At 44.5% G+C, this 23033-nt stretch overlaps 1 protein-coding gene across 1 annotated transcript in view; it reads left to right on the top strand.

Moving 5' to 3' along the window:
• Nucleotides 1-23033, top strand: part of pak6 (p21 (RAC1) activated kinase 6) — a 28477-nt gene that overhangs the window by 2448 nt on the left and 2996 nt on the right. Inside the window, exons 2-6 of the mRNA XM_076300040.1 lie at nucleotides 8978-9203; nucleotides 14652-15377; nucleotides 17083-17625; nucleotides 18805-18938; nucleotides 21635-21761. Of these exons, the coding sequence (XP_076156155.1) occupies nucleotides 9000-9203; nucleotides 14652-15377; nucleotides 17083-17625; nucleotides 18805-18938; nucleotides 21635-21761 (1734 nt within the window). The 5' untranslated portion in view covers nucleotides 8978-8999. The remainder of the gene's footprint in view (nucleotides 1-8977; nucleotides 9204-14651; nucleotides 15378-17082; nucleotides 17626-18804; nucleotides 18939-21634; nucleotides 21762-23033) is intronic.

The following is a 23033-nucleotide window of genomic DNA, read 5'->3' as shown; positions in this document are numbered from 1 at the left end:
TATATCTTCGCTAAAACTGTCAGAATTTGGGGGATATTTCACCCCATTGATATCCTGTCAAAATTGGTTTAACCGTTTAACAGTTTTCAAATGGCTTTATTTCATCAGTGTTCAGGTTTCTTCAATTCTTCAGGCCCTGGCTGTATATTTTCATATTTGTTTCTCAGATTTCACGTCCTGTTTGTGTAGGAGATGACATGACTGTGTCAGACACACACAGATTGAAGAGGGTGACAGAGACAGTCAAACAAGGAGAAAATGGACACATGTTATAGTTCAACTAGTGGCATATGGCAGCGTGGAGGATAGAGTGGGGGCAATATGCACACGCAAGGGAAACATCACAGACATGTACACACACACACACACACATCCACACACACACACACACACACACACAAACGCACACACTCGATACCCCTGTGTCTTGTTGCCCTCAGAGCATCCTCAGTCTTCACGGTCTAGTTACCCTGCCTTAGCCACAAAGATGCCACTGTCACCCCAATGACAAATGACACATCTTGTCACAGGGCAGCAGACCCAGTGAAATGTGCATGGACACACACACACACACACACACAGCTGTTTGAGTCAGAAGTCCCATGTGTCACCTCAAACAAGGAGGTATGTGGGGATAGAGGGAGAAGGAACGCATGAAGTAAGAGGAAACAGATTATGAAAGAATGGAGAGAAAAGAGAGAATGAGAGACCTGGACGTTCAGAGACAAAGAGAGAGAGAGAACATTCACCATGTAGCCATAATCAAACCGGGAGTGGTGGTAACCTGCATTAACAGCTTACAGGGGCTCAGCGCCACCAAATGTGAAACATTTTTGGATTAACCAGTGTCAAAACAGACAGCCCTAAGAAAAATAGGGCAGTGTCTGGTAAAGTTGGGCTTCACTGGACATTATACAGTGATGGGGTGACCACTGGAGAGAGGGAGAGAGAGTGAGTGAGTGAGTTAGTTAGTTAGTGTGTGAGTGAGTGAGTGAGTGAGTGAACAAGCGAGCACATTAGTAAGTGTGAGTGAGTGACAGTATTTGAGTATGTAGGAGAGTGAGTGTGTGTGAGAGAAAGGGAATGACTGAGCCTTTGAGCAGGAGAATGAGCAAATGACTGAGTGTGTGAGAGAGTGAGAGAGTATGTGAATGGCTGAGTGTGTGAGAGAGTGAGAGAGTATGTGAATGGCTGAGTGTGTGAGAGAGTGAGAGAGTATGTGAATGGCTGAGTGTGTGAGAGAGTGAGAGAGTATGTGAATGGCTGAGTGTGTGAGTGAGTGAGAGTAAGTGAAGGGCGGAGTGAGAGAGTAGTAAAGCTCTGGAGGAAGCCTCATCACATCAAGAAATTAGGCCCCTGAGAGTCTGATTGGACCGGACAGATGATACCTCTTCATCTGCCCATAGAGAACGAGTTTGGGGAGTTTAGCTGAGGGGGATATGATGCTGAGGCGAAGAGGCATCTTTAATTAAAATAATTTCAGCACAGGAGCACAGAAATAAACTCTCTCCTCTGGGCATTATGACTTCTCCCACCCCGCATGGCACTGACCTCAGTTCAGTCTGTCACTAGCTCTTTTATAAATAATACAAATATGAGCAAAGTGTGGAGTAAAGCCCTCCCAGCAGTGCATGCGTGGAGGCTGTGTGTTTGCCGGGTGTAAGCGGCTGTGATTGGCCCTGGAGGCGTGCCAGCGTTGCCCGTCTCCTGCAGGAGATTAGGTCCTGCTTGTGGATGTGTTCGCACAGCACAACAACACCGCTTCTCTGTCCTGCTTTGGGGATGGACACATTTGTTGTAGCCCATCTTTTTCTTGTGCTTGTTTGCCTGGTATCTGTGTCAGTGTGATTTCTAGGTGCAGGGATGTTTGCAGTTGTAGTTTGTTGTCCTTTTTTATCAAATCAGCTTCCAGATAAAAAATTGCCACTCCAGCTGTCCTTGTTTTGTGCAAGGAAACAACATTGTCCCCATGAAAGAGAACAACATGCAAACACAGGGAGAGTGACACACCACACCACACACACAAATGCACACAATAAACGAGTAAGAGAGATGACGACATCAGCAGCCAGTAAAAGCCCTGCTGACAGACTGTTCTTTCTTTCTTCTTTCCCCCTTTCTTTCATTTGTTCTTTCCTCTTTATTTCTGTCTTTTGACCTGGCTTACTTTGTATCATTTTCTTTCTATCCTCTGAATTTGTTTTTCTACTTTCTACGTGCCTCTCTTTCTGTCTGTCCATCTTTCTTTTTTTCAGTCTTTGTTTTTCTCTGTGTTTTTGGGCTTTTCTGCCCTGGCCCACGTCTCTGTAAACACAACAGAGAGGAGGGCCTGTGTTCGTGTGTGTGTGTGTGCGTGTGTGTGTGTGTGTGTGTTCCTACCCTCATCGTCTGCCCTTGAACATCAGACAGCTGTGCCGAGTGTGTCGGAGTAAAAGTTACTCGCTGTGCACTGCCTCACCTGAGGCGATTCCTTTCATTAAGATGGCAAGAGATCTCCTGAGAAAGGGAAGAAAGAAATGTCTCTGAAAGGCTAGAGGATGAGAGCATGGGCTGGGATAAGGGGGAGGGGTGATGGGGAGGGAGGGAGGGAGAGAGCGAGGGATTCAGAAGGGCATCAAGGATGATGCTGCGCCCTCTGAAATCTTTTTTGCTTATTTAACAGAATGACACATCTGACAGGGCAAGATGAGATGGCAATAACTGCGCCCGAACAAAATGGGGTGGAAGAGTGAGTCTCGGGCCGCCTCAGCGCAAGCACAAAACACATTGATGTGAGATGGGTCATTTCTCCACCACACAACAAAACGCGTTCACTTGGCAAGCCCATAGAGCTAAACCAGGAGGTTTTAAATACAGCCAAGAGGATGATCTGCAGCAGATGACACCAATCTGATCCTTCAGGTCTATCAGGCAGGTTTAAATGGGATTGGAGTACTGTATGTTAGTCAGGATGGAATTGTTCAACTTCTGATATTCTGCAGGAAATGGGCTCAACGTCTTATGATGACGCTATGCGTCAGGAAGTGTGACTTCCTCACCTCAGTAACCTTCATCATAACACTGCTCAGCTTTTTGACTGCACTTGCATTCATGGGATGGATTCTCAAATAAGATGATGCATCTCCAATTAACATTTTAGTCCAATGCAGAATGTAGTGCTCTCAGTAATGTCTCCTCTTCTAGTAAACCAGCTATCGATTTCACGGGCAGATCAGCAACAACACCACATACAATAGGATCTTATGGTGTTTACAGTACTTGTACCTTGTGATTTTGTACCATGTAACGTTTCTGTACCAAGAATTTTTTACACAGATAAAAATGTAGTACATACCGTATGTGTGTAGATGTAACCATCATAGGAAAAAGGACTGCTGTTTAAGTGTATCACCCTCCTGTCCTTTGTGTGTCTGAATCCTGAATGTGAGTGTGTGTGTGTGTGTGTGTGTGTGTGTGTGTGTGTGTGTGTGTGTGTGTGTGTGTGTGTGTGTGTGTGTGTGTGTGTGTGTGTGTGAGAGAGAGAGAGAGAGAGAGTGCGTGTGTGTGTGTGTGTGAGAGAGAGAGAGAGTGTGTGTGTGTGAGTGAGTGAAAAAGAGGCAGAAAATGTTTGTGTGTGTGTGTACAAAGGGACAGAAACATCCCTATCACACACACACACACTTTGAGAGGTGATGCAGTCTCATTATACTCAAAGGTCAAAGCGGTCACTGTGATGAAGCTGACAGAGGACCAGTCTGTGCTTGTGCAGCCACCACACCAGTGCACCAACACACACACATACACTCACACACTCACACACACACACACACACACACACACACACTGAAAAACAGCTGTTCCGACCCGGTCACTATCTCTGCCGCCAAACAAAATCTATGTGTGTAATTTGGACGGGATTATGCTTATTTGTGCACGGGCGAGTACAAAAAAAGAGGATTACGGAGCGTCTCTCTCCCACCCACACCTCCCAATGTGACACGGATCCAGGACGGAAACTGTGAACGCGAGCCCAAAATTGGATCAGCACAGGGCCAGGCGGGCGGGCGGGCTAGGCGCTAATCCCTCACTAGCATCGCTATCACTACCTGCCTGCTCTTTGTGTGCTTGTGTGGCGTGCCTGCTTGCGTTAGCAGACGTTCCATCAGTTATATCATTATAACATCACCCCCCCTCTTTTTCTGGTCTTCAGCAAAGAGGACTTAATAGCAAATCTCTCCTCCTCTCTCTTTTCAGTAGTCTCTATTTTCTCCCTCTAAGGCTATCTCTCTCTTTTGTCCATGTATGTATGTATGTATCTATCTCCTTCAGCCCCCTCTGTCTCACATACAGTCTATTTCACTCTCTGCCTGCCTGTCTGTCTCTATTTCTGTCTCATTTGCTCTCTCTCGCTCTCTGAATGTGAGATGGAGGTTCATTTCACCACCTTCCTCTATGTTCTCCCCCTCCCTCACTCACTCACTCATTCACTGACTCTCTCACTCACTTACTCAAACACACACACACATACACACAGGCTCACTTACTTACTCTTACACACACTTTCACTCACTCATTCATTCATCCCCCAGGTCAGGATTGACAGGGAAGTTCTTACAAGATAGCTCTTTCCAGGGATGCAGTGTGAAGCCTTGGTTTAATGTTGCATGTGGCTAATGGTTTGGACAATAATTTGGATAAGTTTATTTATTTCATTTTATTTTTTTATATTTACTCATTTATATGTTTCACAGTGAGTATCTTTTCAGTTTCCGCTCAAAGCACACAGTGACAAGGCTCTTAGTATAATGCCATAATGTCCTACCTTTTAAAATTATTTTTAATTTAACCTTCAGATCTTTTCTGTCCTTTACAGGACTACAGAAACCTTGTGTTGGAGAGGCTTTGTGTTACATTGTATTGCTCAGTACTTTAATGGAGAATTCATTTGACTATTCATCTGGTTAATGGAGAATTAACCACATCAGGCATAATTTCTGGATTTCAGTGATTTTTGATTATTATTGTTACAGAAAATGTCACTGCTACTATAGCAAGAGATGCTATAGATAAATTATGTTATTTCCTGAAAGAATGTTGTTATGAGAATGTCATAGGGCAATAGCACCTATCTAGTCAAGTTGCTTTGTCTTCATAAGTAAATAGGACTTGTAACTAATGCCTTTGCTAGTTGAGTTTACTACCGTGGTTCTGTTATTCTTGTCTTTCCTACAGAATGAAAAAATCAATTATCTGTTGTTATCAGCCACGCCATAAGCTCAGTGGATTATCTGGGGTCGATAGCAGGGCATGTGCTTGCGATTAAAAGATGTAAATTAATAATGATATCTAATTTTCAATTTATTCTGCAGAGCATGGCATTCAGATGCTTTTTTATAATCCGATTTCAGCTCCTTGATGCACAAATCTGTCATTGACGAGTCCTCTGAAACAGGAAGCCGGGCAGGCTTTAGAGGAAGTGGAGGGACCAGAGGGAGCTTTCCCTCTTTAAAGCTAAAACTCAAATGGGGGCATACATGAGAGAAGAGCCACACACAATCACAAACAAACATATTGAAGACTGAATCTTTGCTGTTAAAAATCCTTTGAAAAATGGCTTTAGAAGCAATGGACCTAGTATAGCAGAGCAATAGAAAGCAATAGCAATAGAGAGCTACGTCCTCTGCTAATATAGCTATATATATATATGTACCAGGCTATCTAACTGCTGTTGAAGTGTCTGTAATGTTGTGGGCACTGATGCAGTATACACAGATTGTGTTTGCGATAGCGGTTGGCAATACTCTTATGGTTTGCACCCAGGGTTCAGGGGGCAGGCTCAAGTTTCACTCCCCCCATAAACACCTATCGATCTGTTTGGGTTGGACAAACAAAAGCTTTGCTAGTAAATATTTAGGCTCCTGTTGATAGTATCAGTACAGCTCTTCACAGAAATACAATATGACGTTTCAGTGTGATAGCATGAAGCCCACTCCATAGGGAGAGAAGGGAGCTGAAGGATATTGCTAAAGTAAGTCACACAGTCTCTTGGGACTGGGCTGTATTGCAGTGTTTTACAGATAGACAGGGTTGTGTGGATCTGAAACATTTAACCTTAGGAATACACAGCTTGCTCTTAAATTGGCTTTAGGGAATTGCATGGGTCACTGTCCATATGGGGACCCATACTTGTCATATATTGAACAGGGAGAGAGTTGTGTTCATGTAAATTGTAAACTGTGATTATTCTCTCCAATGCGATCATTTTTTATCACTAAGTCTTCCTGGTACTTACTTTGCGAACATGTTCTTCAGGATTAACTGTCTGAATCACAGGGCTGAGGATGGCAAAAAGCCTTTCTGTGTTTTAGGCCAATAGAAAAAAAACAACCTGTCACAGAAATGCACCACTCCACCACATACACACTGTTGCCCACATTTGTTATAACCACCCACCCACACACACATACACACACATACACACACAGACACATGCACACACACACACACACACACACATGCACACACAAACAACCACAAAAAAACCTTTATACACATACACATACATTCATTCACATGCACATGTGCACACACACACACACACACATAGAATATTGCATACAAAATCATTTTATCATACCATCCTTAAAGGGGACAGTTCAGTTTGTCCGTCCCCCTGTATTAGGGTGGGTCCATGGGGAGACCACAGGACATGCATACAGTATGCAGCATATTAGAGCACTTATTGAGTTATCCATGAAGGACTAGGGAGTCTGACATTGTTTGTGTGTATGTGTGTGTGACCAAGGGACACTCCTATGTGTGGGTTTCAGTCTTATCCTGCTTGCATGTGATTCAATTTGTGTGTGTGTGTGTGTGTGTGTGTGTGTGTGTGTGTGTGTGTGTGTGTGTGTGTGTGTGTGTGTGTGCACGTGTGCACGCGTGCTATAGCCTACATGCCTCGCATGCATGTGATCCATTTTTTAACGTTAGTGCAAGGGCGTCTTAAAGATCACATCTATAGATATGAGTAGGGTGTGCTTGCATGCATGTCATTGCGTGTGTGTATGTGTCTTCTTTCATAACTTGTGTCAGTTGTGTGTGTATGTGTCTCAATCATGTGAATGCTTACCCCCCCCCCTCTCACCCCCCCTCTCTCTCCCTTTCTCTCTCTTTCTCACTCTCTCTTCTTCCTCTGGCCTGTCCCAGTGAGTCAGGCGGATCCTGCACATGGATGCGGGCTCTCTGCTCCGTGCTCCCCCCTGTGAGGCAGAGAGGAGGCTGGGGGCCGGCGGCCTGCTCAGTCACTGATACAACTCATAACAGGCCCCATTACAGCTGATTACACAGTGTCTGAGGGCCAAAGCACTGTGACATGGCAGAGCAGGAGGAGGGGGGGAGAGAGGGAGAGAGTGGAAGAGAGAGGAGAGAGAGAGAGCGCTGATGAAGAAGGGGCTTCAGGGGACCAAAGGAGAGTGAGAGAATTGGGGATAGAGACATGAATATGAAGAGTGAAAGGGGGAAAAGAGAGGCAGTGCTCATTCATTTATTCAGCGTCTCATCTTATCTGTTGATTCTTTCTTGGCGTCGGCGTTCGATCTGTCCTCCAGCGCCGGTCGGGGCCTCGGCTCATGTTTCCGCATCCGTCTGAAAATCGAGCATCTGCTCAGCTGCTTGGTGTCGCGTCCAAGTTCTCGGGCCGTATCATAACAAGAGCGCCGCATCAAACGCCCACTACAGGGGCGCTGGCTCCATGGGTGGGAGGCGACATCGCGGGCACGCTGACGCTCACGGTCACACTCGTGCTCACTCTCGCTCCGTCCCCAGGACCCACGCTGCGTCGCCTCATCAATATTTATGATCACATCGTCCATTAAGTCCAGCCGAACACTAAGTCAGCAAGACTGTGCGTCACATTAACCATCAAAGGAGGCCCTTTCTAGGATGGGTGTTTGCACAAATGCTTGACTCGGCCCTTCATCACTATGGAGTGGGGAGAGAGAAAGAGGGAGAAAGAGAGAGAGAGAGGGATAGACAGAGGAGTGGGGAGAGATAAAGAGAGAGAGGGATAGAGAGGGAGGGAGAGAAAAGGTGAGGCGGGGAGGGAGAAGACTCATTGAATGCCCTCCAGAGTAAGAGGACAAAGTACGAGGAGAGGGAAACGGGGTTAAAAAGATAAAACAGCACAAAACACAAGATGTCCTGAATTACTATTTTCCCTGGAAATAAGGAAAGTGGACGCTTGGTGGGCAGGGTACCCTTGGGAGCAGTTGCATGGCAAGTCTGAGGTTACGGCGATGTCGGTGTCTTTGTGGCATGGGCCTTTTCTCTCCCTTTCCTCTCCTCGGCTAATGCACTGTTAGCCCTCAGGCCTGGTCCAGCGGCTCACTCAAGTGCGCTCTGCTCAGCCTGTCAGATAAAGGCCATGAGAGGAAGAGCGAGCCCTAATTGAGCAGATATCCTTCATTTCGAGTGGGCACACACACCCATCCCCACCGCCCCCACCCCCCCCCCCCCTCCATCCTGCTCCCAGGCAAGTAGAGAGGCTCAGATGCCACTAAGGCAGACAGGAAAAAGCTTGTCCGACCCGACTTAAGCATTTTAGATGGGGGATAGAAAATGCTCATTGCGTAGCCTTGCAAGAGGCAGAAGCGCAGCACTGGAGGTTCTAATCCAGGGAACATAAGCAAGCTTGAAATCAGCACTGGTGTAATTTTAGACTAACATTTATAGCTGTGTGTTTGGTGTGCTTGTGCGCCGAGGGAGCGAGCTCGTGACAGCGTTTGTGGATTTTGACCATGCTTGATCAGGGTACATGAGCCTGCTTCTAAGCCCACAAGGTGCCTTTCATCTTTTCCGGAAGCATCCGACGCAGATATATTAAAAGTGTCTATATGTGGCACCTGCACTGAAAAAAACCCCAAAACCAAACAGAGAAAGAACAACAAAGTCACATCGCGTGTCTTCGATTAACAGACCGCTTTTTTTATTATCCTGACAGGTTTCCGTGTATAGAGCTGACGATGTTCCGCAAGAAGAAAAAGAAGAGACCGGAAATATCAGCGCCAAAGAACTTTGAGCACCGGGTCCACACGTCGTTCGATGCCAAGCGTGGTTGCTTCGTGGGCCTGCCAACCCAATGGCAGAGCATCATAGAGAACCTGCGCAGGCCCCGGCCCATGGTGGACCCGTCCAGGATAACGCCGGTGGAGCTCAAACCAAAGAAGGTACCTCAGCACGGCTCTGGTCACGTATGGCTGGGATCACGTGTCCTGGTCCTGAGTATTTGTACTGTAGTGTGGCTGTCATGCTTCGATTGCCTGGCCTGTACTGTACATTCATGTTCTTATGTGACTTTATGGGTCATGTTTCCTGAGATACATTTTTAATCTCTACTGATCTGCCTGGTAGGGCAAAGGTTAACTGAGACATTCTAATCTCACTGCATATCTAATCAGAAGTATATTCATGTCATTTATGCCAGTGCATTGGTGAAGCCACTCCTCACCTCCTGTGTTTGATTATACATATAAGTCATTTTTATGTAATTACACTATAAATGTCCCTCTTTTTTTACTAGCATACAGTTTTACTGTCATGCATACATTGCAATAAACATACATTGCATTGCATTAGACATTTTTATCTGTTAGAAAAAATGGCTTTTTGCCATTTTTTTTTTCAAATTTCCCCATACAATCTATAAATATAGCATTCTATGTATTCATCAAATTGAGCTAGAGTGCTTTCAGTGTAGAAGTGTTTTACTTAGTGAGCGTGTGAGAGACTGTGAATCTGTTCTAGCATCAGCTGGTGGATGGAGTAGGCGATGGAGCCCAGATTGTTTTTATGTAACTGCACAGGTGTCTGGAGGTGCAGAGTGCCTGTTGTGTGTAGTCATGCTTGTCTCTCAATTAGGCCTTTTTTCTTAGTTAACTACCTAGAAATAGAATGACGTTTTTATTTACCTCCCCACTGATTACTGCTGTGCCTGTTCCGTTCATGTTTCTATGTGTTTTCTTAGGTCAGGAGTAATGTCTTCTTTGTGTTATCTGTGTTGTCGTGTAGTATTTTGTAGGGACACTTTGTTGTCTTGTTCCAATTACACTTAAGGTGCAGGCAAACAGTTAAGAGGAGGCAGGCTGGCACGTTGATTAGCAGGCACTACCCCTGGATGGTGCAATCCAGTGACATATGAGTACACGCCAGGACATTGCAGCTGAACGCTCTCCATTGTCTCACTTAAAAGCGAGATCAGAAAACAGCACTGAGGACAGCATCTCTCCCTCTCTCTCTCTCTCTCCCTCTCTCTCTCCCCTTCCCCCTCTCTCTTTCTCTCTCTATTTCTCTCTCTCTCACACACACACACACACACACACACACACACACACACACACACACACACACACAAACTTGCGCACATTAACCACACTCACAAATACACACACATATGCAAACACCCCCTTTCTGCTCCCCTCCCCTCTCTCTCCCTTTCTCCCCCTCTCCTCCCATCCCTCCCCCTCTCCTCCCATCCCTCCCTCTCCTCCCATCCCCTCCTCTCTCCACTTGCTGTCATATTGCTTTCTTATCTATCATGAGGCTGGGCTAACGACCCTGCTGTGTACACTGACTGTACAACGCCAGTCCTTAGAGGGGCTGCAAGATTTATTACTCCTCGATGGCAATTAATAACGATCCGCCGTGCCTACTGCCTACCCACCCACAGCAGGCCCAGTCACCAAAAACTGCAGGAGCAGCAGAGAGAGAGAGGGAGAGAGGGAGGGAGAGAGAGAGACAATAGGAAGGAGAGAGAATGGGAGTATGTGTGTGAGAGAAATGGAGTTGAGAGAGAAGATAAAGAGAGATAGAAAGAGATATGGATTGAGAGAGAGGAGAGACAAATGGCGAGAAAGAGAGAGGGTAGGGGACAGTGAACAGAAGAAAGAAGGGAAGACAGAAAGAAAGAAAGAGTTTGAAGGAAGAAAGTGTATGTGTATTAGTGTATGAGAGTGTGTATTTTCTGTGCTTTTAAATGTACAGTATATGTACAGTGTGTGTGAGAAGAGAGCAAGAGAGGAAAAGAGATAGAGAGAATGAGAGATTCACCTTCCAGGTCCTGGGGTTTCCTCCTGGAACGTCTACAACCACGCAACGCAGAGCAAAGTGGGGGGAATCAGTTCATGTGTTTCCATCGGCACATTGGACGGGTGCGGGGTGTGCGTTCTGAAACGGCCTTGTCAGCTCGGGGCCATGTGTGCGGCGGCATATGGCTGTGAGCTGTGATATAAGATGTGGATTTGCAGCACTATGTGGGATAATCTGCTGCCGTGCTGAGAAGTGCTGCAGTGTCCTGAGGGGAAACTGTAAAGGGTAAACAAGCACCAATATTACACGGCAGCACTCCGGAGTGGAGCAGAACTGCTCCGTACAGCAGCAGTAGTGATTTAAAAGCAGCATCAGTGGAGCAGGAGCACCTCGTGTTTTAGTTCAGTGTGGTGTTTTGGTTTAGAAACATGTTTATATTCGCATCGTCAGTGCAAGTGTGTCTCAGTTAGAGGACAAGGTGAGATGTGAAATGTGGCCACGGCACCTGAGCATCTGTATCGCACAGGACAAGAACAGGGACGGACAGAAAGACAGACGCTGATGCAGAAAAGTCAGGTGTGCACTCTATAAATAGTGCACTGAAATGTATTCTGAAATGTACTAAATGCACTTTTGCTTATGTGCTAATGTTTAGATAAGTTAAAAACAGTAACACTAACACCTAAGTACGTTTTGTAAATGTTATTAATATAAAAAGAATACTTTGATTCACAATCATTCAACCATCTGTCCTCTGTCAAACACAGTTGCATTCAGCTCTGAACAAAACCGGTCAGCAGTTCTGGTCCAAACCGTGTCTCTGAACATCTTGGGCATAGTTGCTCCACAACGGAACAAGACCAGACCGAACTTCCCGGCCCCAAAATGTTGTGGGCGGGGCTAAGTTTGGCTGGCATCCAGGCTAGCTTTTGACCAATCTGTATTCATTTTCAAAACTCTAACTCAGTTACCACAAAGGCCTACTGTTTTGGCCATACTATTAACACACGTCATGTTGTTTTCACGCAATATGCAGGCAATGAACACTTACATTTTCTTTGCATACAAATTTACCCAATACCAAAATTATGAATCTTTCTGGTCTAATTTGCAAATGCTTACAAACAGCATGCTAGACATGAAAATCTCAAATGTCCAAATGCTATGTACGTTGTTGATCCCTGCCATCAATTTCAACTTTCCTGTAGAACAATATTACAGTGTATCATTTTATGCATTCACAGAATGATCTAGGAGAAACAATTTGAGAGAACTGAGATTAGGATTTTATTGCAAAGTTCTACCATAATTGAAAAACTTGGTACTCTCTCTCTACAACAGTTTTGGACATTGTTCTTGTCACAGGCTAGTTACAATACAGTAAACAACTAACTCTTTGGCTAATTTCACAATGTACTGTATGTGGGTTGCTGTGTTAAGAGTTTTGAAAAACGTATTGTACGTAATGTATATTAAGGACAGAATATTCCACAAGATTTAAGTGGAGCATGGCCTCACTGTGAGTCTGATTAACTGGCTGTTGGAAACTTTTGTGGAAAAGTTAAGCAAGCACAGCTTCATGCCAAGGGTTTCATTACCCCCCCCCCCCCCCCAGTGTAGTTGTGTGCCATGCGTCACAGCTATGTGCCACACAATTCTTTTTGTGTCACCCTGATGTGAGCTGGAGGTGACAGCACACCAAAACGTCCTCGAGACAGAATGGTGTTGCATCAGACGTGGGGAGTATTGGAACGTCAGGACATTCTCGTGTGCATGATTGGTCCCCTCTAAGGCATTGGTGTCTGACAGATACTACATGTAAGCACAGAAATGCTCTGTTTTCTCACATTGAGCAAAATACTGTTGCAATAAAATTCTTGAACGTAGCAGGCCACAGCAGGTTATCCGTCCTTGTACGCCTGAATATATGCCCTAAAGACGCAAATTCAGAACAGATTCATCCTTACTGCCAAAATATGTATGCATGTTGATACATATTTATAGAGCTTTTAACCCTTCCCTTTACAGTCCACTAATTAAGTATTTACTAGTGCTGAGTATTTAGTAAGTGCTGAGTATTTACTAAGTGCTGAGTATTTTTCGGGGACTGTAAAAGGAAGGGTTAGCAGCTTTTTATTGAAAGTGAAGTGCAGAGCTGATGTGTCTAGTAAGCTCTAGATAGCAGCCTGGTGACCTTCCCATCCCCAGCACAGTGCTCTACCTCTTTAGCCTGAGGAGCCGCTTTTGTGTGCTTCTAGCTCTGGTGGCTTTGAAAATAAAACTATGAAAAAAGAAAACACATTTTAGGCTAAAACTTTTTTAAAAAGATGTCTGCATTCATACAAGACTTAAAAGACTTAAAAATAAGAGAAGAGCCTTTATTGTATTTTATGTATTTAATGCATCAATCTTTATTTGTTTTCTTCTGCTATTTTCATTTTTGTATTCATGTAATTTCTTAATGGTTTATTTAATGATCCCAAATGGATGCTTATCTATTTACCACATAATGAAACTGTCAACAAACGTGAACTATGATGAGATGACTCAGAGCAAATCTAATCTTATTTGCACAGTTTATTGCTAACAGTGTCAAATGTCAACTGCCAAACAGATTTCAGTCAGTTTGATCTTTTTCACTGCTTTTGTTTGTCTTGTTTTCTCATATGCTTTCAGTTATTATCTGTGTATCAGAATTGGGCATTTTCTGTTGTCATGTGGGATGTAAAAGGTGATATGTCCGTCCACAAATGCACACACACAGGTCATGTATCAGAGCCGCCGTTGTAACCTCCAGTGTTTCAGACTTTTACGGTTGGATTCAACAGAGGCACAGATTATCAGAACGAGTTTGAAGAGGTTATTTCAGAGTTCCCAAATTAGCTCCCCTTTGAAGAGCAATGTCTTCAGATCTGCTCTCATAAGCCCAAAGCCCAAAGGTCTGCTCCGACTGCACTCAAAGTGGCACGCAAATCTCAAGAAAGCACTCCTTCACTCTCTCTTTCTGTCTCTCCGTCTGTCGGACAGGCTCTCTCACTTTCTGTCTCTCTCTCTCTCTTCCCTATCTCTGTGACTCTCTCTCCATTTAGTTTTTTCATCTTAGGCTCTATCTTTCCTTCCCTCTCTCCAGTTCTGTCTGTGTATGTCTTCCTATGACTTTCTCTAGCTCTCCTGACAGACAGACAGACATGCGCTCAGACAGACAGACATGACATGCTCTCAGACAGACAGACATGCGCTCAGACAGACAGACATGACATGATCTCAGACAGACATACATGTGCTCAGACAGACAGACATGACATGCTCTCAGACAGACAGACATACGCTCAGACAGACAGACATGCGCTCAGACAGACAGACATGCGCTCAGACAGACAGACATGACATGCTCTAAGACTGACAGACATGCTCTTAGACAGACAGACATGCGCATGCGCATGCGCTCAGACAGACAGACATGACATGCGCTCAGACAGACAGACATGACATGCTCTAAGACAGACAGACAGACATGCGCTCAGAGAGACAGACAGACATGCTCTCTCTAATTGTGTCTCTCTTTCTCCCTCTTCCTCCCCTCCTCTCAGACCATAGTGCGTGGGAGTTTCATTGGCCATGGGGACTACATCTCCGCCATGCTGTCCGACATGAGCCGCCTGTCAGTCAGCAGTTCCAACTCCCTGCGCAAGAGCAGCCCGTCGGCACGCAAGCGGGCGCAGTCGCTGGGCCGCCTGGGCGAGGAGCGCGAGGGCGAGCCCTACCAGTACGAGGACCTGGCGCTTGCTGACCCACACGGCGGCGAGTGCGCGGACAGCGGACAGGGGCGCTGGCGGGAACGCGAGCGGGCGCGGATCGTGCACAGCGAGAGTGGCACGCCACACATGGGCATGAAGAAGAGCGTGACGCTGCAGCCCAATGGAATGCTGCCCCGCGCCAAGTCCACGCACGAGGTCAGCATCACGTCACTGGAGGCCATCGGGCCCCCGCCATTCCCACCTCCGCTGCCCCCTCCGCCCATCCCTGTGCCCTACCCTCCACCCATGTACCTTTGTGGCGGCGGAGGCGGTGGCGAGATGGGCAGCCCCACCGAGCGCCTGATGGCACGGAGGGATGTGGCACCACCGCCATCCCGGCCGCTGCCACCCCCAGGCCAGAGGCCCATGTCGTGCTTCTACACCCCTGCCGGACATGTCCAGCCACCGCCACCACCACTGCCGCCACCAATGGGGGAGCCTGGTGGACATCCCCCTGAACGATTCCTCATCCACTCACAGAACAGCCCTGGGAGGCCGTACTCGTCCTACGACCTGAAGGTGAACCTCTTCTCTCTCTCTCTCTCTCTCTCTCTCTCTCGCCCTCTCTCTCTCGCCCTCTCTCTTTCTCTCTCTCTCTCTTTCTACCCGGCTGCGTCATACTGCAGTTTTTCATGTGAGTGACTCACAGGGTGAATATAACGCAGTGTGGGGGCACGGCTACTTTTGACAGACAAGTGGAATAGCCATGGTGTAATGAGGTCAGAAGGATGGAAACAGCGTTCCTGTGCACTAATCGGGGGAAATCAAGTTATTTGGCAGGACTTTGCAGATCCTAGTTAGAATCTATTAATGAGGGTGTTCTTGTAGAACTATTTTACAGGCAATTAGCTTGATACAGAAACTTACAAAGAATGTTACAAATAAACAATAGAAAGGAACTTTAACTTCAAATTAGACGGAATGTGACCATTGATCCAGCATGTTGCATCTGGTGAATACCAATGATATGGAGATACAAGTGTCATTTAGCTCTTTGCATCCCTTGTACTCTTGTAGGCGTACATGAGAGCTCTTGTGTTCAAATTGAGATCTCTTGCAAAACTGACATCACTGACACAGGAAATGATTACTTATGCATTTCTGGTACAAGATACTGTGTTTTCACATCTGTTGTAAATGTTATAAGGAAGTTATATAGTGTAATATAAGCATAGTGTTTAATTTCACCTCCTTGGTTCTGAGAGGCTCCTTTAAGCATACTTTTGAGCGTTACCAGCACTTTTTTCTGATGGTACAAATATGTATGTGGGAGGCTCAGATGTGAAGACACTAAATCAAGTTATTGCCTCACTAGTCTAACTCAGGTGAAGTCCAGATGATGAAATTTCTTTACTTAATGGCAACATATCTGTATTGATTTGCCTTGAAAAGAACTGCAGGCACTGACTTGCAGCTTTGCGTGCTAACTCTGATGCCAGGACCTATTGCTCCATCCTTCCTGAAAACAAGTTTCTGCTGGATCTCAGGATGTGTTGATGCAATCCCCGCTCCTTCCCTCCTTAAAGGCACACTCCCTCTCTCCCCCCTCCCTTCCTCCCTCTCTCACTGCGGCAGGTTTGCTCAATTAAAGCTGTTAGTTTTTCAAGGTGATAAAACATGATTTGGGAGCTAAAGGCTTCACAGGCGGGGGAGGGCAGTGGGGCTGTAAACATTACGACACTAGCCTTTGGCAGTGTCTCCGAGTGTACCCAGAGTCCCGTGGGGCTGGCATGAGAGGGCACAGTGGCGTGCTAGCATGAGGGGCAGGGGGGTTGCGGAGGTGGCAAGGTGTCTAGCCTCCATTAGCATGCAGCGACGTAGCCGGGGAGGGCAAAGACCTCTGGGAGATGTGCCAACGCTTGTCCTTTTTTATCTCTAACTCTCTTTTTCTTTCATTTACTCTCTCTCTCACTCTCTCTCTTTCTGTCTATGCCCTCTGCATCCCTCGGCATTTTCTCCCTCTCTCTGTCTCTATGACTTGTCTGCTCTCTTTAGGTCTGTCTGTGTGTATTTGCTTTCTCTGCACTCTTTCTCTCTCTTTCTCTCTCTCTCTGTTTGACTTCTCTGTGTTGCAGCTCTCTCTCTCTCTCTCTCTTTCTCTCTGATTGACATGTTCTGTGTTTCTCTTCCTCTCCTTCCCTCTTCCCAATCTAACTTAAATTTACATATATTCACTCTCTCCCTCTCTCTCTCCCTCCCTCCCTCTCTCCTGTCTGTCTCCCAGGCCGACGCTGTCTTTAGGCACCAGCCTGGTCTCTTCGCCAGCTGCACCAACAGCCCTATGATGAGCAGCGGCGCCCGTCCACCTCACCGGACCGTGCGCTCCTCGTCCAGCTACACCATCGGCCTGTCACCCAACATCAGCCTGCGGCCCGGCGGCCCCGAGCCCTACCTGCGTCACTCGGCCAGCACCAACCCAGGCTTCTACCCGCGGCAGGACAGTCCGTCCCAGCCTCGGCCCTCGCCCACGGGCTCGCTGGCCACCAGTCCGCCAGGCACCTGCTCGCCCGCCTTCCGGCCGCCCCAGCACCCGTCGCCACGGCCACCGCCTGACCCGCCCAAGGTGACCCACGAGCAGTTCAAGGCGGCACTGCAGATGGTGGTGGACAAGGGCGACCCACGCTCCTACCTGGACAACTTTGTGAAGATTGGCGAGGGCTCGACAGGGGTGGTGTGCATCGCGTGTGAGAAGCACAGCGGCCGACAGGTGGCCGTCAAGATGATGGACCTGCGCAGGCAGCAGCGAAGGGAGCTGCTGTTTAATGAGGTAGAATGCCCCAATGATTAAAAAAATGGGGAAAATGCAATAAAATCAAACCCTCTCGTCCCTAAATATGCCCCACCTGCTGATGGTGGCATGCAGACTAGAGAGCCCTGTTCCTTAGGGAGATTTGAAATGTCTCACCTTTGACGGGAGGAGAGTGGATGCTATTCAATTTGTCATGTGGTAAAAAAGCGAAGACAGAGTCACTGAGGCTTAAACCCCAACAGAGCGGTTGCAATGAGACAGAGCCAGGTTTAGATCTGCCAGTCTGAGATTGCATCCTGGAATGCAATACTTCACTCATAAATCATTGAAATGAATATGTGTATTGCGACTAAAGCTGTAACTTTGTGGTTCTTTGTAAAAATATTTATATGATGATTTCATATTTGAATGTAATGTTTTGACAGACTAGTTTGCAGGATATATTATTTCCATCTAAGAATATAATGTAAAAGAATGAAGAAGTAAAAGAAAGAAGTAAATATCTAAATTCCTTAATACCTAATGGATTCTTTTGTAATGCATCTACATGTAATGTAATGCAATTTACTGGCTCATAACCCTTAAGGTTTCTAAATGGAAATGGGCCTTGGTGACCCAGTCAGTGAATTTCAAAAGGGCACTGTGTCAAGTATAATGCTGCATGGCTTTGGTAGAATTGGAGTGTGAAATATGTTCTTGCCCTAGCCAGACATAAGGGCTTAAATATTATATCTAAAATACTATTGGTGTGCAATGTTACATCTAGCTCCCCTACAATATGCATCAGCTAAGAGAACATTAAACATGTGTCCTGAAAAAGAATTACATTTAAATCCACTTTAGATAGAAAGATTCATGATGAATAAATGTTATCTTTTATTTTACCCTTAGGAAAGATTCCTGGAAGCTGTGTAAAATTCTTTAGAATTCCTCTCTGTCACACTCCAAGTCACGTTCCAATCACTTAACAGCACACTTAGCAGTATCATTTCCCATTCTCTACTACTCATCACAAGAGATGTGTTTCATCCTCATTCTCAGTACATTCTCTTCACTATATGAGTTGTGTAAAAACCGTTGGCAGCTCCCCAAAGGAACCATAACAACATTGTAATTGCTGCGTAGTAAAACAGTGTAACAGAGCAATAGTATTAAAGCAGGCTGTTTCAGGGCGTGTTTCTTTGCTGTGCCTCTCAGGTGGTGATCATGAGGGACTACCAGCACAAGAACGTGGTGGAGATGTTCAAGAGCGCTCTGGTCGAGGAGGAGCTTTGGGTCATAATGGAGTACCTGCAGGGTGGAGCTCTGACCAACATTGTCTCCGAGACCAGGTACACGTCCATCTGTTAACACCATGGATAGTTGAATACATTCAATTACAGGGATTTGCAGTAGGAATTATGTCCATTCCTTTTTGATATTATAGGCAATGTCTTCCATGCCTTCATAAGTTGTTCATTAGACTGTTATAATTCATGGATTTCTGGAATCAATAAATAAATACCCCTCCCATCAGTAAAAAAGACCACTCTGCTGCCAGGATTTTGTTTTTTTTTCTGTGAGTGCTTTCATCACCACTAGAGGGCACTATAACGTTGTGTGTTAGAAGGGGTCGTGGAGTGCACTGCATGGTCTTCTTTGCACTCTCTGACAGACTACACTCACTGTCAGCCTCTGTTCCTATGGGAACCTAGCAAATTTAATTACATAATTGCATTATTACATTTTGAAATGACATGGAGAAATTCAGTTAGGTTGTCATGCAAAAAAATAGATCCTTTTATTTTGGGTCAGTATCTCAAACCTCGGACCTCTGCGGTCTCTATTCTGCAGGCTAAATTCACTCCCCTAAAAATAGCCTATTCAACAGTGCTGAAAGTAAACAGCTAACACTGCATAAATTATCTCAGCCTTTCACTGCTGTTTACGATTGAGTGAGAAATGGCTTTGGCATTGGAGACAAGCATTGACCTAAGGGTGGAGTATTGAAAGATTATATTGAAAGAGATGCCAGATTTTTTTTCTAAGACAGTGGACAGTTGACATGACAGCTGGGGGCAGATTCAGTTTGTGTTACGTGTCAGGGTCTGTCTGTGTCAGAAAGTCAAACTGCAGACACACAGAAAGAGTGACCACAAGTTTTATTATTTAATCATAAGCTCGCAATCCCCATGGAGATATAGAAAAAAAAGACTAAAAAAAGAAATCAATCCCATGATTTATTTAGCAGAATGTAGATGAAGTTGTCCTCAGTCCTGACCAGTCTCCAAGCTGGGCTCGTAGACTGATAATTAAAAACTGGTTCTTCCATTTTGCAGCGTTTGCAATTTGTGTGCATTGGCGTGCATTAAATATGCAGCAACCCTATATTGCTGGCATTTTAATGTGACTAAAGATGTTTATTCACAGAAAATTTTCATAAACTAAAAGTTTATGTTCTTGGAAAAGCTCAGACAATGTGATTAATTGAGAAAAGTGTGAATGAATGTAAATACAGTATGGAAATGTAACTATAGATGTACAATCAGAAAATGTTGGGACGTTATGTAAAATGCAAATAGAAACAGAATGTGATAATATTTAAAAAACAGTTGGAACAAGGAATATTTACCACTGTGCTGCTTCACCTCTTCATTTAACAAAATTCTATAAATGTTTAGGAACTGAATGGACCAGCTGCTAGAGTGAGAATGTTGTCCCATTCCTGCCCGATGTCTTCTTCCCTGGAAAAGACATTGCCTGGATAGAAGTATAAATAGCTCAAAACATGATGTATACATCATTCAGAATATATTGTGCCTTGCCAGATGTGCAAGATGCCCATGCTGTAGTCACTAAAGCACCTGCACACCATCATAGATGTTGGGTTTTGAACTGAGTACTGAAACAAGTTGGATAGGTTGGATACTTGGATAGGCCCTCTCCTCTTTAGCCCAGATGAGTCCATGATTTCCAAAAAGAATTGCAAATTTTGATTGGTCTAACCACAGGACCTTATTCCACTTTACCTCAGTCCATTTTAAACAAGCTCAGGCCCAGATAAGACGGTGGTATTTCTGACTCATGTCTAAATACAATTTTGGCTGTTGCATGGTAAGGTTTGCACTAGCATTTCTTAATTGAGTATCAAACTGTGCTCATAGACAATGGTTATCAGATGTTCTCCTGTGCCCATACAATGATTTTCTTTAGAGAAACAGGTCTGGTTTTAATGCAGTGCCATCTGAGGTCCAAAAGACCACGGCCATCCAATATTGTTTTTCAGCTCTATCCCTTGTTTGCAAAAAATTCCCTGGATTCTCTGAATATGTTAATGATATTATGTACTGTAGATGATGAACTCCATAAATACTTCACAATTTCATGTTAAGAGGCATTTAAATTACATTGTTTCATCATTTGTCCACACAGATTTGCACAGTGTGATGAATACCCCTACATCTTTATTTCTAAGAGATTCTGCCTCTATGGGATGCTCTTTTTCATACCCAATCATGTTGCCAGTGACCCTAATTAGTTGTGAAATATTCCTCCTTTGGTTTTCTTTATCATTACACAACTATTCCAGCATTTTGTTACCCCCGTCCCAACGTGTTGCTAGTATCAAATTTAACATATTTTATTAAATAATCAAATTTGTCATTATCAACATTTGATATGTTGTCTGTGTCCTTTTTGCAACTAAATATGAGTTTACGAGATTTGCAGATTATTACATTTTGTTTTTATTCACATTTACTCAACACCCCAACTTTTTTGATTAGGGGTTGTATTCATATATGGAAAAAAATCCATGAAATACATTTTTTGATTTTTACATTATATATTACACATACCAGTACATAGAAAATATATAAGTTTAAATGTATATCTGACCTACCAGGGTTTTTTACAATTTAAGTAATTAACAGATTAATCATGCAGTTGTTCTGAAATGTGATTCCTATTTTTGGTTTCATAAACCTTTTCCATATTGTTTCCTTTGTCCCATGATGGTTTTGTCTCCCTGTGTGTCTGTTGTGTCCAGGCTGAGTGAGGAGCAGATAGCCACAGTGTGCGAGGCGGTGCTGCAAGCCCTGGCCTATCTGCACTCACAAGGTGTCATCCACAGAGACATCAAGAGTGACTCCATCCTCCTCACACTGGACGGCAGGGTGAGCGTGCTCTCTTGCGTATAACAGCAGAGGAGAGAACAGACTAGAAATACAAAATGCTCAAGTTATATAAATACTGTGGCATATATCATATATTATGCAATTCAACAATTTAACTGTTTTTAAACCAGTTTTAGGATGATTTAGCCTCCCTATGTCTGTGTACATCTACCTGTGCCTATAACCTAGTCACCAGACCTCACACCAGATTAGAAATCCTGTCCTAGGATGTAAAAATAATTGTAAAGTGTTATTTATTTGCTATATTGTGTAGTGTATGCAATGGTTTTCATATTTCCCAGTGCATCAAGGACATTGGCGCAATATATTACAATAAAATTGTATTTCTGTATAGTACATAGTACTGTACAACAGTAACCTTTGCAAACCTTACTAAATGAATAAAATCGGCAGGCTTTGCGACTAAGTTCCAACAAAGACATGACAGGTCACTAAAGCATTTGAACAAAGTTACCATGACAGGTTAAGGACATAGAGAAGGAGAAAGCAAAGCAGATAAAGCAATTAAGGAACAAATGACATTCCACCCAGAAATGACATGGGACATATGTTTAGCAGGAACTGTGTTGGGATAATGGCCCTACCATAAGGATTGTGTCAAATGAGACCATTAAGTTGTCTATCTCTCTGACTTTCACTCTGTCCCATGGTTCTCTTCTGCTCTGCATTTAGTGAAGCTGTTCGGAAGCCAGAGGCAATTGCCTGTTACCCACTATACATGAATCATCAGTTGTCTTAACTGTGACACTGACAAACACAGTGTGCATCACTGCTGTTTCACGATGAGCAAGAGACTTACAGCTCTTAAGAAGAGCTGTCAACATCTAGATGTCATGTTTTTGTCTTTTTCATTTATTAACACACACATGAATTTATATGGCATATTTCATACAGCAAGGCAAGCCAATGTGCTTTACATAGACAGAAACAGAGAATAGCAAATACTAGTAAATTATTTCTTTATTAACATTTTTATATCATCTGGAAATTGGTTCCAGAGCTGAACCGCATAGCAGCTAAACTCTACTACCATGTTTGGTTCTGAGAATTAAGGGGACCATAGACATTAGGCGACAGGGCTAGCATCAGTATGGCATTAAAGATGAATGTTGATCACCATTAAAGCATTTTGATAAAAAAAATAAATGGTTAGCTTGCCGATTGTTTCTCAATTATATATTATAATCGCCAATACTTGTAAAATAAATGTAAAAAAATATCTCAAGGCTCGTCAATTGTCGTCAACTTGTT

Source organism: Alosa pseudoharengus, unplaced genomic scaffold (assembly GCF_046254945.1).
Source record: "Alosa pseudoharengus isolate Yale_2024_CS ecotype anadromous, Long Island Sound unplaced genomic scaffold, YU_APseudo_1.1 YU_APseudo_1.1_scf_22, whole genome shotgun sequence".
In the NCBI taxonomy this organism is placed as follows: domain Eukaryota; kingdom Metazoa; phylum Chordata; class Actinopteri; order Clupeiformes; family Clupeidae; genus Alosa; species Alosa pseudoharengus.
The sequence above is the reverse complement of the archived record's forward strand: the minus strand, read 5'-3'. Positions and strand labels throughout refer to the sequence as shown.